This window comes from Lissotriton vulgaris, chromosome 6 (assembly GCF_964263255.1).
Source record: "Lissotriton vulgaris chromosome 6, aLisVul1.2, whole genome shotgun sequence".
Classification (NCBI taxonomy): domain Eukaryota; kingdom Metazoa; phylum Chordata; class Amphibia; order Caudata; family Salamandridae; genus Lissotriton; species Lissotriton vulgaris.
The window spans coordinates 22,121,525-22,136,467 of NC_141694.1; the positions used below are offsets into that span (position 1 = coordinate 22,121,525).

The following is a 14,943-nucleotide window of genomic DNA, read 5'->3' on the forward strand; positions in this document are numbered from 1 at the left end:
TCCCAGGGATTTCGCTGAGTCTACGATAGTTGGTTGAATGTTGAGTGCAGTGATATGTTTGATCCATTCCTGTATCATGGGGGCTTTGGCGGGGGGGGGGCAATAAGGAGGAATTCGGTCTTTATAGCGTTCAATTTGAGGTGGTTTTCTACCAGCCATGTCTGGGTGTTTCTGAGCGTTGAATTGAGCGCTTTGATGTCGTCTGGAGTGTTGATCTTGAGGTACAGTTGCGCATCGTCTGCATACATAAGGTATTGCACGTTGGATGCTTGTAGTATTTTGGTGAGGGGTTCCAGGAACAGGTTGAATAGTGTCGGCGAAAGTGACGAACCTTGCAGTACCCCTAGTGACACTGGTACGGATTTGGAGAGACTGCTGTTGGTCTTGAATATTTGCGTACGGTTATGGAGATACGAAGTGAACCACTTAAGTACTGATCCGGAGAGACCTATCCTATGTTTCAGAAGCTCTAGTAGATTGTCGTGTTTGACCGTATCAAAGGCAGAGGATAGATCAAGCAGGATGAGAAGACATGATCCGTTCTGGTCGAGTATTTGAAGAGCATCATCCGTGATGTGGGTCATGGCTGATTCAGTGCTGTGACCTGCTCTAAACCCCGACTGGTGTCTGTTCAGCAGGTCAAAGCGATCAATGTGATTAGTCAGTTGGGTGTGTACGCATTTCTCGAGAAGTTTGGCCAAGGTAGGGATGTTGGAGATAGGCCGGTAGTTATTTAAGTCTGTAGGGTCGGCTGTGGGTTTCTTTAGGATGGATGTTACCTGTCCGACTTTGAGGCTGTCTGGGATGCAGCCTTGTTGGAGGGAGCGGTTAATGATCTTAGTCCACAGGGGTAGAAGAAGAGGGGATAGGTCTTTAACCGCGTTTGCCGGTAGGAGATCAGCTAGGTGGTTGGCCGGCTTCAGGGTATTAAGAATCCTGCCTGTGGGGGGGGGGCTACGTCAGCAAATAAGATGTCTGCTTAGGCTCCCGGCTCCGACGACCTCCGTATCCCGCCACAATATCCTGTACATTATCCTGAATTTACTCCGAGCCTCTGTGTGCATGAACTGCTCCGCACCCTGATTGTGAAATCCGGAAACTTTTATCGGCTGATTTGACGAAGTTCCGTCGAGTTGAAGATTGTGGCATACTCCAGCGGTGCAGCCGGGGCCTCGGGTATTTTCACAGCCGGGCTGCAGTGCAACAACATCGGCTGGGAGACGCAGGCTGGGTCCGGTCAATCGGAGTGGAGGCTTTGTTTAAGCCCGGATTTGGTAGCAATCGTTTCTATTGCCCAGCATCGATGAAGGAGTAATTCTGCTTGCTGTCGGCTGCGGGTGGGGGTCCCCGTCCCGCGGACCCGGTGGAGTTCGGTGGGTCGGGGTCTATGGCCTGCGGCTTTAACCGAGTTGACCGTGGCTGCGATTAAAGTCTGGTCACCCTCCGCATCTGCAAGTTCGAGATCCTGTTTGTCCCCCCCGAGGATGCCAGATTCACCCGGGGAGGTGATTGTGATTGGTGTCGGGCGTGAGACTATGGATCGAATGGTGCTTGAGCCATCGCTGAGATCAATACTGGCAGAAATTAGGGCGTTTCATTCACATGTGGATGTATTATTGAGCAAAGTAGACACGCGCCTATCTGAGATGCTCCTGGTGGAACCGGACCCGGCCTTCCTGTCGGAACAGCAATCTGCAGCCGTTCAAACCGCGGCCATTTTGTCTCCGTGCGAAAACCCCGTGAGGAAGCAAGTACTGAAACCGTCGGATAGTGCCCTGGAGGACGGTGTGCCCGAGGTCGTCAGTGTATTGCCGAACCTTCCACCCCATTGACTTCTGAGGTACCGAAAGGCGTCCCCCTCTTGAGAACTTTTGTTCGTGACTTTCCATTCATTTTGAGGTCATCTTCCCCTCTCTTGGTGACTTTACGACTCCTGGGCAAGGTACATTGGTTCTTCCCATCTAGGAGGGAGAGTCCTTCTGCGTCTGAAGTTTTTGTGGACTCACTGCCTATGAGTCGCCATAGATTGATTCTGGATGACTCCCTTCTCCTTTATTACTCCTTTGTGTGCCTCGGGGTCCCTGCCTGGGGGGGTGCGGGGGGGGGGGAAGGGAGGGGCGTATTCTGTTTCAGAAGGGCCAAGGTTAAGATCAACCGGGTCGGGACGGGTTGGAGTGGCTTTTACTGGTGGTAGACCTACAACTGTTTGATCTAAGAGGCTGGGAAGTGTATCACGGTGCCCCCTAATTTCTTCTACAAGTGTTGTCAAACTTTGGGCTTTTATCGATAGGGGGTATCTGTTTCTGGCGGGGGGACTAAAGGGGCTGGGAGCCCAAACGGATAAGCCCTCCTCCACTCTTTTTCCTACTTTTAGGGTTTTAGTTGTTAGGGGCGACAGGCATGCTGCTAGTGGGGTTAGGCTGTAGCCATTTGCAGGGGTGCAGGGTGGGGGGCTGGAACGGGGTTTTTTATTTTGCCTTTTTTATTTTCTATGGCCTTTTTTGCCTCCCTTTTCTCTTCCTTGAAGGATCAGTATGGCCGACTATTCATTCGGATTCTTAGCGTGTACTTATATTTAGTGCTTATGCTTTTATGATATCCTGATTCCCGGGTGGGCAAGCCTTGAGAACTGGCGCTCAACATTGAATGTATACTGTATTGTTGTCTGCGCCGATCCATATGCTTTAGCGCCAATGTTCCATTATAGCGGTTATTATGTGCATATCCTGTATCTTGTCCTGTCCCCCGTAGTCTTCACCTGATCCTTCCTTAAAAATATAAAATGGAACCTGTCTCATCCTGGACTCAGTAGTGCATTCTAATACAAGTTTTATCCTGAATCGCTGCCGGACTTCAGGGTTGTCGGCTGATGAGATGTGTCATACTTTGATATTGACGGTCTCAATTTGTTCAGCGGCCGGCCCCTGCGGTTGTAGGCCCATGCTTGTATTTTTATTGAATGCTACAATAAAGGTTTTGCAAGTACTATTTTAAAAAAAAAAGATAAATCGAACAAAATATAGACCCACTGACTGATTCAGGGGACAATTCTGGACACTGTACTCATGAAACCATGAAATACACCATACATTTTTTCCACTCTGGCCTTCATTTGACTGATCTGTGGCGCGCCCACGTCCAGCTGACGACCTTTCCTTAAGGTTACATGTGAGAGCCCACACCAGGGCAGGATGATTCTTCCAATCACATGGCCCACTTCAGAGCTCAGGAGGAAGTCTCCGCACCTCAGCCCTCTGCACCCATCGCAAACCCCCACTCCTCTGCACCCTTTGCAGCCCCTACACCTCTGCACCCTCTGCAGCCCCTACACCGCTGCACCCTTTGCAGCCTCCACACCTCTGCACCCTTTGCAGCCTCCACACCTCTGCACCCTTTGCTGCCCCTACACCTCTGCACCCTTTGCAGCCCCTACACCTCTGCACCCTTTGCAGCCCCTACACCTATGCACCCTTTGCAGCCCCTACACCTATGCACCCTTTGCAGCCCCCACACCTATGCACCCTTTGCAGCCTCCACACCTCTGCACCCTTTGCCGCCTCCACACCTCTGCACCCTTTGCTGCCCCTACGCCTCTGCACCCTTTGCAGCCCCCACACCTATGCACCCTTTGCAGCCCCCACACCTATGCACCCTTTGCAGCCTCCACACCTCTGCACCCTTTGCCGCCTCCACACCTCTGCACCCTTTGCTGCCCCTACGCCTCTGCACCCTTTGCAGCCCCTACGCCTCTGCACCCTTTGCAGCCCCTACACCTCTGCACCCTTTGCAGCCCCTACACCTCTGCACCCTTTGCAGCCCCTACACCTCTGCACCCTTTGCAGCCCCTACACCTCTGCACCCTTTGCAGCCCCTACACCTATGCACCCTTTGCATCCCCTACACCTCTGCACCCTTTGCAACCCCCACACCTCTGCACCCTTTGCAGCCCCTACACCTCTGCACCCTTTGCAGCCCCCACACCTCTGCACCCTTTGCAGCCCCCACACCTCTGCACCCTTCTGAGCCCCCCCCCAGCCTCCGCACCTATGCACCCTTTGCAGCCTCCACACCTCTGCACCCTTTGCCGCCTCCACACCTCTGCACCCTTTGCTGCCCCTATGCCTCTTCACCCTTTGCAGCCCCTACGCCTCTGCACCCTTTGCAGCCCCTACACCTCTGCACCCTTTGCAGCCCCTACACCTCTGCACCCTTTGCAGCCCCTACACCTCTGCACCCTTTGCAGACCCTACACCTCTGCACCCTTCTGAGCCCCCCCCCCCCCAGCCTCCACACCTCAGCACCCTTTCCACCTTCCTTCGTAAAAGCTGGAATGTGTTAAGGATTATCAATCATTAATAATTATATAATCGTATAAGAGAAGATTGACAACCGGGCCTAACCCCTCAATGCAGACTCATACCACGTCCACTTCATGTACCATGGGCCGTGTGTGTGTCGCTTTGTTCCACACATGTGAAACACAAGTGACTTCATGACCTACACTCTCTGTGTGACAGAAGAGTTCCTTGTTACTCTGTGGTGTAAACCAACTCCATAAGCAAGTTTAACCAACTCATCATTCCCTAAGATCGGGCCACATTAAAGCGGTCAATGTGTAAGTATAAGAACATTAATAAATACTAGATTTTAATGGTTTTCACCTGCTGAAAAATGCTGGGTTCACCACGCTGCTCGTACAGATTGAGGTGTGGGACACGCAATACAATGTACCGGTCTATATGTCCATCAGACCGCTCTCCTCAAAAGCCATGCGTCTTCCATTCTGCATGTGCTGTGCCATCAATACTGCTCTGCAAACCCAATCCCTTCTTACCTTGGTGCTGACATCAAACCGCAGCCGGTCAGCAGCGACATGTGACCCTCGCTGCTCTGTGCTCTCTCCCAGAACACGGCGAAGGGCAAAGTTTAGGAGGTGGGTAGCGGTATGTTTCACCATACAGGACAAGCGCTGCGTCTGAAAACAAAGGAGTGTTGGTCAACTCACAAGGAAAGATCATAGGAGCCGGCACTGGAACAGTGAGGGCAAGGAGAGGAGCTAGACAGGAAGTGTTTAGTAACAGGCACAGGAGAGACTCAGAGGCAGGGGAGAAAGAGAGAGTAGGAACAACAGCCAGAGTGTTAGGAAAAAGAAGCGACACCTAGAGAGAAGACATGGAGAGTGCATGAGTAATATAAGGAACGAGGAATCATGACTGGCACAGTGCATACATTGAGTGGTGCAACAAGGAGTGAATAGAAGCAATAGTGAGAATATTGAAGGAGGACAGGCATATAGGTGAATGGAAGACAGGAAACGGAGCAGGTGTGTCCAATACTGGAGAGCAGGCAAACACTGCCATGGGTGAGACTAAGAAAACAGAGGGCACAGTGTTACGCAGGGAAGAAACAGCGGGACGGAGGGCCATCCCGATAGCCCAGATTTGGGAGGGCTTCCTACAAGCATACACCAAGGCCTGCCACGATAAAGGGGTGATGTGAGATGATAGCCAACTCGCCCCCCTCCCCCACCAATGGAGTGAAGGGACACATTTGGGTAGAATGATGCATAGCAATAGGGAGAAACAAGAGCCGCACACATATAGACATAAGCTACCACCCCCGCAGCCTCTCTCTCGCCCCCTTCCCCCCCTTCTTCCCCCCCCCCCCCCCCTTAGTCGGAAGGGGCCACACACACGGCCGACTCCAACGGTGCAGCCCCGCCCCGGGCCTTAGAGCTTCCACACACCACCCGAACCGTCGCCCCGCGAACACTAGACGCCAGCACCCTGCGTAGCCACTCTACCCGGACCTAGCACGTCAGGACCCATACTGCAGCACCCCCTCCCCCCTCCCGAGTTAAGGTTCATTACACCCCCAATTTCTTTCCTATTTCCCCCGGTTGGGTCAGAGGTAATTGCAGCAACTGTCGCCCCCCCGGTTGACTACGCTGGATCTGCCTTTCTCAAACAAATTTTACTTTTCTGCACACGACGACCAAACACGAGGTTGTAGCACACATAGCGGCCCCTGCCGCAACCCTCTACCACACCGCGACAACACTCTGAACGTTCTAGCCGCCCACGGCACTCATATACGTCGCCCGGAACAGGGCCTGGTTGGTTATATACACCATTGAGGAACAACACACTGCATCACTGGCCGGAGGGTTGTAGGCAACAGGGGTACAGCTGGCCAGAAGAATGCCCGTCTTGAAGGGTAGGGCCAGATATTCTGGTGGGGTCGACACTGCGAAATAAGTTGTAATACAATGATGGAGTGTCCATTATGGTGAATGCAGAGACTGTCCCCATTACAGCTGATGGTGTTATTCGCTAATGAGTGCATTTATTGGGTTTTCAACCGTCGTCAACATTCGCTCAGATATTGTACGAGCTAATCGCTGTTTCCCCTTTGAATTATACACACAAGAAATGTAACTGTATGTCAAGTGTTTCAATAAAACAGATTTAAAAAAAAAAAATGGGTGAGACTAAGAAAAGACAACAAGGGGGTTTGAGCTACAGTGGGAGTGTGGAATGATGACTGAAACAGGTGGAGAGCCAGATAAGGAAATGAGGGCCAGGATGAGCGACATACATTGTGCAGAATAAGAACAGGACAGGTGGGACACGGGGAGAGTCACAAAGCACTAGACAAGATCTAAAGACCGCAGAGAGTTAAATCAGGTACCTAGAATCCAACTTCACTCCTCCTGAGACAATGGAGACCTAAAAAACCCAGTCCTGTGGACTGAATATCGGGTGTACATTTAAAAAAAGAAATGTCTAAACATTGTTAAGCATTGCAGTTAAGCTCAGTTACTCCTTTTTAGGTCGAGCTTGGGCAGCGCATGCACTGCGAGCCATGCTGTATGTACTTGAAGCCCTGCCCACTCTCCGCCCATATTTGTCACTGGCTTGTGTAATTGTCCTTCATAAATGCTGGCTTCTGATTCGTTATTAGGCTTGTTGGTCCCTCCTTAGTACCTCCTTGTCTTCATTTGTAACCTCCCATGAAGACTGGCCCTTTTACTTTGGTTGTTACACGGTACGTCTTCTTTCGTCTGTAAGCACTATTTTCTTTAATGAGTTTCTCTTACTGCAGTAGAGCAGGAGGGTCTCTCGTGCGTAGTGGTGACCACCGGCTTATTCATTTAACTAATAGCAAAATGGGAGCTCTTCGGGGGCCATGGGAGACAGAAGGGGGCAACTCAGTGATGCCTTCAAGCATTTGGAATTAAATAGGCCTCGCATTTGCGAGAGTTTAAGCTATTGGCATTGTGTTGAAGAACCGGGATAACCCACTTACTGGGTCTCGGCGGCGGGGGTTCCGCCCAAGTCTTCCATACTTAGTAAAAGGAGACACAGGAGCCTTCGTCTGCAGGAGGAACCCAGATTTATTTCAATAGCCCGGGCTATGGAACAGAGTCCCAAGCTAGTCAGAGACAAGACAGAGGAGGCTGCTGCTTCACTCTGCAGCTTACAAGCCTTTTATATATTTTCATTTCAGTCTTTTGGCTGTTAGTTCATTGTTCAATCAGGGCAGTGTTTGTAGTTGATAACCAGATCCGGACGATGTTTGTAGATGGTGACCTGGTCAAGGCTTGGTACACAAATCATTGTCCACTCAGCTTTATCAGAGTCCAGTCTTTCAGGTCTTTGTTTACTCACCATGATCAAAGCCGGCCTTTCAGGTCATTGTTTAATCAACCTGACCAAGGCCCAGCAGTCAGACCATTGTCCGGATAACCTGATCACGGTGTCAAGGATGTTTACTAGGCTGGGAGCAGGAGATGGAAAATGAATCATTTACACATGGTGTGAGTGTCTCATGGCTTTCTGTTGAACTGCAAAGAACAGGGGGGGTTGGGTGTGCGACAGTTCCTGGGCAGAAATGCAGGCTGCAAGATGGTCTCTGTCGTGTCAGTTTAGATTTTCCTCAGGCCTCAGCAGAAACGACCAGGTGGGTCGTGTGGAAGTGTTTGACACGAGATGGCAATGAAAAAACAATGGAGTCCCGGTACAAATGATGCCGATCAGAAAAACACTTTTCCTTAGTGTAAATTACAATGCCTTTTATTTATGTTTTAAAAACTAAAACATAAATAAAAGGCATTATCATTTTCAATGCCAATAGCTCAAACTCTTGTAAATGCGAGACTTACTGCATTGCAGATGCTTGTTACACATACTTCCAGTCAACATATAATGACAAAAGTTGTAAGTGATGGCCCATTACAAGGTGACTTACTGCCGGTCATGTTTTTAACACTTATAACAAAGCAAGATGCTTTTCTTGGTCAGAAACTGAAGCCCTCACCCTGAGATCACTTAAACCCCCTTCCCCCCAGGTGGGCCTGCCCCCCAGTTTGAAGACCACTGCTCTACAGTGACCAGGACGGAGAGAGATTATATGCTTCAATGGCACAACCATTCAATTGCCTTTTGGTGACTTACCTACCTCGTCAATAAAGAGCATCACTCGGTCCCCAACCTGCAGGTTGTCTGGTGCAGTCACTTCATGGACGACGTACCCTCCAGCCACATGAACGGCCTCCACCGGGAACAGAACATCCTAAAAAGGAAATCGAGGGGAAATTCAATCACAACTATTATCAGCAGGACTCATGTTTATCACATATTACGTTTATAAATCAAAGTCTTGCGACTGGCTGAGCTAATGCTGACATTCAACAAAGACCTGTAACTATAAACAATATCTATGGTTAATAATATAAATGAATGCTTTGCTCCTCCCAGAAAGGATCTCAGGACCACATAATGTTCAAGAAATGTAAGCTAGGATGAAAAGCTCTTGGAATCTTTGTATGATCAGCGCTGGGATGCCTTTCAGGAGAAAGTAACGCTTTATAAGTGTCATTAATAATAGTAAGAATAAAAGAGACTTCGGATCTGAAACTAGAACAGACATTCTGGATTCACTTGATAACTATAACTAAATAACTATTGAAAAATGATGCAGTCAGACCAGAAAATATAAGAAGAACGGTGGTATTTAGAGGCCTCTCCAAGAAGTAAGAGTGACACAGCCATCTCCCCTGCCGATGAAGAGAAGGAGTCTTACCTGCTGCTCCACTCGCATAAAGTATCCCGAGTCGTGCGCCTGCCCGCCCTGCTCTGCGTACAAATTGGTTTGATCCAAAATTACTCCACAGCGCTCGCCTTCCTTCACCTTGGAGTGCAGCGCTTGGTCTTTGTAGAGGATGAGAACGGTGGCTTGGCAGGGGCTGAAGACTAGAGAGATGAGAATAAAGCATGTATTTGTACAGAATTTAGAGAAGAGTTCTAAAATTGGCTTCATAAGAAAGAGATTTTAATTAAATCAACTGATTGTGCTCTGCAGGAGAAAACCTGAGAAGCTTAACTTAGTGTAAGAACAAAGCTATAAATCAAAGTTATTCGGTCCGTTTTCATATATGTTGCTTGCCCGTGGCCACAGCCGAATGTGGGCATCAAGAATTGCCTCTCAGAAGTAGCAATTGATCTTGACAAGACACCTGGCCTGGGGTAAAGACATCAGCATCAGTCACCAGTGCAAATCTTGAGATGAGGACTTTGGTATTGGTTGTACCGTATCAGGGTCAATGGAGTGAGGCACCACAGCTCACAGTGGATGTTTTTTTATTAGGTGAGAATATATTCCCGGGTCCCAGGATCGTATTTGTCCCATTGCAGGTGTGCGGAGCTCGTGAAGTTCAAAGATCTCACGTAGACCCATTCTATGTGTCAAAGGTCATCCAGTGCTTAGAGGCTAAATTGTTCCATTGTCAGGTGGGAGCAGATCACCAGGCCAGATATCTTAAACGGGCCCATGTCAGATGTCAAAAGTTAAACCATCCATGCTTTCCTCTCTGCGTTCGGATACTTATACTTTTACCTTTTTAAAATTCCCAATTGCAAAAACCAGGTTACAAAGTGCTGCAAGGTAGGATCAAGGCCTTGAAGCTACAGAATCCTCACATGAGACACTTGTGGTCTCTTCCGTTCCTGGCAGCTCCTGAGAACACACATGGCAGCTTCAGGGCCACCAGCGCCAGTTCTTGTGGGACTCTGTGTCTTCAGCACTTTAGAAATGATCACCTTCCGTAGTTGGCTTAAAGATAAAGCCACGCCCAATTGGGGTAAAGAAAACAGAACAGTACTCTACCAAACTTGTTTCAATACTGTAACCTTACAAATTACAAAAAAAGATATTCACCATATCGCCCGTCAGCATCCAGGACATAGGAATACTTTGGGGAGTCATCCGTGGTGGGCACCCCTCTCCGCTGCAGTTCAGCCAAAGAGTGGACATCCAGCTGCATGCCACCTCCTTCCTCCTCCGCTTGCTGGGCCTGAGATTTACGCTGTAGACATACAAACACATTATACATTATCGCGGTAGAATCAGAGCAAAGGGACCTGCATTATTAATTCACAGCGGGATTCTCACACATCGCACCAGCAAACCTGAACCCCCTTCAGACCGGTGACTCTTTACTAATCCATCCTTGTCTGGAGAGACGTCAACCCCGGGTGCCGAGGAACACAGATCCCATGTGCTGCCTTTCCCTTTCCTGGCATTCAGTGAAATGACTACATGCTCCCCGGCATTGAGAGCACTAGACGGAGACGAACACCTCAGTGTAAAGAACACCCTAACCATTGGCTCCAGATCTCAACAAGAAGGGAAGGGCAAGGACTCTTCCGTAGTTTCACTCTGCATGACTGAAGGCATCAGTAACCTGTGAGAAGTACTTCCTTATTGTGGCAGGACTGACAATTCCTCAAAGATACTGAGTCATCATAAAGTAACATCTTCATTTTCTACTAATGTTTGGTAATAGATTACTAAGCAGCGTAACACCAGGAGGTGGCCGTCAGTACCTGAGAGCCAAAGAACAGTTACCTAGAAATCAATTCTAGACGCTGTCATCACTTCCGGCCTGGTGACAATTATGCGTGCCCAGATTGTGTAGATGCAGGACACATCTACTCCAGCATCTTAAAAAGGTGTTAGGTGGCACTGGTCTCCCATTTGAGTATTTGAATATTTGACCAGTCAGTGTACCACTGGGTGGTTTTGTTTCTCCAAGCTGAACACAGATGCTGGTAAAGATCAGATATACTTAAACAAATCAGCTGTCAATTATACATTTTTGGTGAGAGTATTGTAGTGGGGAGAGGGGGCTTGTAACATCAGGTGCAAAGGTGTCAGAGGACCATGTCTTCCTGAGTTCCAGCAGGTGTGAGCAGCTGCTGAGGATAAGGTTTTTGATGTTTGGTGTGTTTTGTTTTTGCTTTATTATCGATGGCTGACCATGCACTGACTGAAAGGCTCTTCTCCCTTTCCGCCCCCTGGTTGGAATGCATGGGATGTAATTTTGGGGTTGAAGACTAGCCTCGAATGGTAACTTCAGCCAACAGGTATGGGACTGGAAAGGAATGTCAGTGGACGGCAGGTACCACGTAGTGTCACTGGTAAGTCAGTTGCTACCCTGGCGTCTGGGTGCTCTGCCAGGTGCGATGGACCAGTTCAGGGCGCAGGTTGGCGTCTATGGAGGGGGTTAGGAGCACAGCATTCACCACGGAGTTTGCTGGGTACCGAAGTTAATGGCGTGTCAGCAACTGGAGCTGGCAGCCCTTGCTGGTTCATCCTCTTGTCAGCTGAGAGGTGATGCTCTTACACTCACTGAATTAACTGTTGACAGTTAGTGGCACCTTTCGTGTAAGGAGGGGATGAAATCTATTATTTGAATGGTCCCCGTTTAGTGACTCTCGTGACTGTGTTTCAACTGGCACTAGACAGCGTGAACCCACAAGTGACCGTCCGTGGTAAAGAACTTTGTTTTGTTGTATTAATAGCTGCTGTCCCCTCTTGACTTGATGTTAGGAAGGAGTTGTTTGATTGTTGGCACTGACGGTGGATTGCTGATATTCATAGCTGGCTGCACTTGCTTTCGATAACTGGATGGTTGTTGCGATATGTGGACTGGGGGATGAGTGACGTGGACGAGCCGTGTGTGATGGATGTTCAGGATGGCACGAGCAGCCTTAAAAAATGGCTTGAAGACACGGACCTCGTCAGTCAAGCCGGGTCTAGGGAAGGGTGTGAGCAGGTAACCTAGGATGTTTGTCAGTCCCCAACTTTAACTCAAACCTACCGGTGAAAAGCCCTCTGAACCTAGGGTTTAAGCCCATTTTCTTCCTCCTCCCTGGCTGGGAAGCTATTCATGTGCCTGAATGGACTCATAGCCAGCAGCCAGGACACGGGGCCCGAGGCAGTTGTGTGCATTAGTGTTATGATGGAAGTATAAAAGGGGAGCCACGGTTCCCCTATGCTGTGTGCTTCTACTGGATCGCTACTCTCTTTAATGAGGGATCTTCGATGGCCCCTCAGCCACCCAGGACGAAGGATGAGCACTAGATCCTGCATCACTATTCGCAGCACCGTGAAATGAAGCTGCACTGAAACTCATTCTGGGGGTCCCCCTCGCTTACCTGGGCCTCTGCCTGGGCGAGCTGCTCCAAAGCTGCCGAATCCAGGGTCACGCCCTTCTCCTCAAGCATCAGACCGATGAGATCCAACGGAAAGCCCAGGTCCCTGTGGAGCGACCAAGCCACAGCGCCTGCAAGACAAGAGGCCATGAGAGAAAGACACCCACTGTGCTCAGAAAGTTAACAAGGTCAAGTGAATAACACCTCTGTGTGAGGATATGTCACATCACTCTATCACAGGAACAACACCGAAACCTTTCCATGTGAAGGCATCTTCAACGACAACCCAACCATACTCAGCTTATTCATTTATAATATGTGCGAGAGTAGTCTCCTTATAAACTGTTGTCTTTTATTTTCTTATTACAGGTGCGTTCTTGGCAGCCCCAGCACTTTCTCTGTGTTACGACTGTAGCGTGTAAAGCACTCGCTCTACTTTTCTGGCTGTAGTGTGTAAAGCGCTTGCTCTACTTTGCAGGTACAGACCAACTTCTGGCCTTTTCTGTCTAGAAAAGTAGGTTCCGTAGGCAGCCTGCGAGCAGGACTGGTACTGGTATTCTAAAAACAATTCTAAAGAAATACCATGAGAGAATGCGTGGAGAGCTGTACAGCTCCAAGGCTATAGTAGTGGTTGTAGGCATTGCAGATACCTGGTTGCAGATACCGGTGGTTCAAGCTAAGAAAAAAGTCTCTTCTATTGTTTATCGAAAACAGCCTCCAACCATGAACTTGATCTACGGTCACAGCAGTGCATTTGATGCTGACGTATAGAAAGGATGTGTTAGTTGGGGGGTCAGCGGAAACATCCGTCTCAAAACAAGGAACAATCTTCCTTGTGTGGTATTCCATACAAGATTCCGGTAGTTAGCGTAGCGTAGAAACCGGAATCAGTCCTGGTATCAGAGCAGCTCAAGTTCATGGTTGTAGGCTATTTCGATAAACAATAGAAGAGTCTTTTTTCGTAGCATAAACCATTGTCCTGAAGATGGTCTGATGGACTGAAGCCGCAAACACCGAAACGTCGACTCTGCCTTCTATTCCGGAGAAATTTTGTTACTCTTGAACGACACATTCTCATTTGGAGATTTGTTGCCTGTGATTAGGTTGGAATAGTTGTTTGTCATGTACTGCTAGGTTAATTCAATTTTACTTCTTTCCATGACTTTTTGCTAATTGATTTCATGTGTTTGTACTCCCTTTTAATTGCTTTCAATACATAAAAAAATGTATACTTTCAAACTATTAGGATTTCCCGTGCTGTCTATGCTTACAAATTGCATTGATTGGTGCTGTCTAATAACACTTTGGTGTTTGTTCCGGATGGACTAACCATCTAAGCAATCGTATAATAATATAAGTTTGCTCCAAATAAATTCCCTTGTATGCACATTTTACCTTTCATTGTATTGCCTTAGCCTCAAAGGGTACTTTGGGTCTCCCAAATTATTGACTAGACATGCAGGTAAACATGATCCTCCGAGGACCTGTTGGCCAATGGTGAGAATCCCCATGAATGAGCAGAAGCTTTAGGGCCCACTGGCAGGAAGTGAGCTCAAGGTCCTGAAGGTGAGTAAGGTTTTAGGAGATTCACAGACCAGAAGATGAGGAGCAGGAGACCTAGGAATGAGCTGCAGCAGAATAATTGTGTTTCCAGACTTGACCAGGATTACTGAGCCGCACAAGCTGTACACTGATTCATGGGCCACGATTTCCCCCAAAAATTAGCTCTGGTACTAACCAAACAATGCTTTGTGAAAGGTCCTGATCCACTGGCCATTTTTTCTTTTGGGAGCCTGGCCCTATTTTTGGTCCCAATCAGATCCGCACCTAGGATGGACTGAATTGATTCACCAAGAGGGGTTTCAAATCCAGCCAGGCCGACTCTTGGAACGGGCTGTACCTAGTTAGACAGAGGAGATTCCAGGTGAGCCATACCAGCTCTCACGACTGGCTGCACCGGGATATCAAGAGGAGGCTCCACATCCTACAATTCTAGCTTCAATGCCTAGGTGGATTGGGTCACCAAGAGGTGTTCCAAATCCAGACATGCCAACTCACAGGAATGAATAAAGTGAGCGACCCTTAGGAGGCTCCATGGTGATGATGATGATGAGCTGAGTTACTAAACTAAGTGAAGGAACTATACAAATAGGTTTTCCCTTTTACTTAGTTACATTTGGTGTGTTCTGATATTTAATTAGAGGAGAGATATACTTTGCTAGCCTGACCACTCCGAGGTTTTGGTAAATAGTTGTAAGATGTACATAGTTGTATATAGTGTGTAGTATAGTGTATAAAGAACCCTGACTTAATATGCATATAGTAATGAATACATAGAGTAATTGGTACTTTTTTGTATGATTCTGTAGACAGACCGTTGCATTAGCCCAAGTCCTGATGAGGCCCATAGTAAGAGGGCTGAAACGCGTCGACACTTTTGTTTGAG

General features: G+C 48.4%; 1 protein-coding gene across 1 annotated transcript in view; it reads right to left on the reverse strand.

Annotated features, from left to right (window-relative positions):
* Window positions 1–14,943, reverse strand: part of AARS2 (alanyl-tRNA synthetase 2, mitochondrial) — a 160,776-nt gene that overhangs the window by 103,388 nt on the left and 42,445 nt on the right. The window contains exons 10-14 of the mRNA XM_086925856.1: window positions 12,501–12,628; window positions 10,219–10,366; window positions 9,085–9,254; window positions 8,461–8,574; window positions 4,835–4,975 (exon numbers count right to left, since the gene is read on the reverse strand). Coding sequence (XP_086781982.1) covers window positions 4,835–4,975; window positions 8,461–8,574; window positions 9,085–9,254; window positions 10,219–10,366; window positions 12,501–12,628 — 701 coding nt within the window. The remainder of the gene's footprint in view (window positions 1–4,834; window positions 4,976–8,460; window positions 8,575–9,084; window positions 9,255–10,218; window positions 10,367–12,500; window positions 12,629–14,943) is intronic.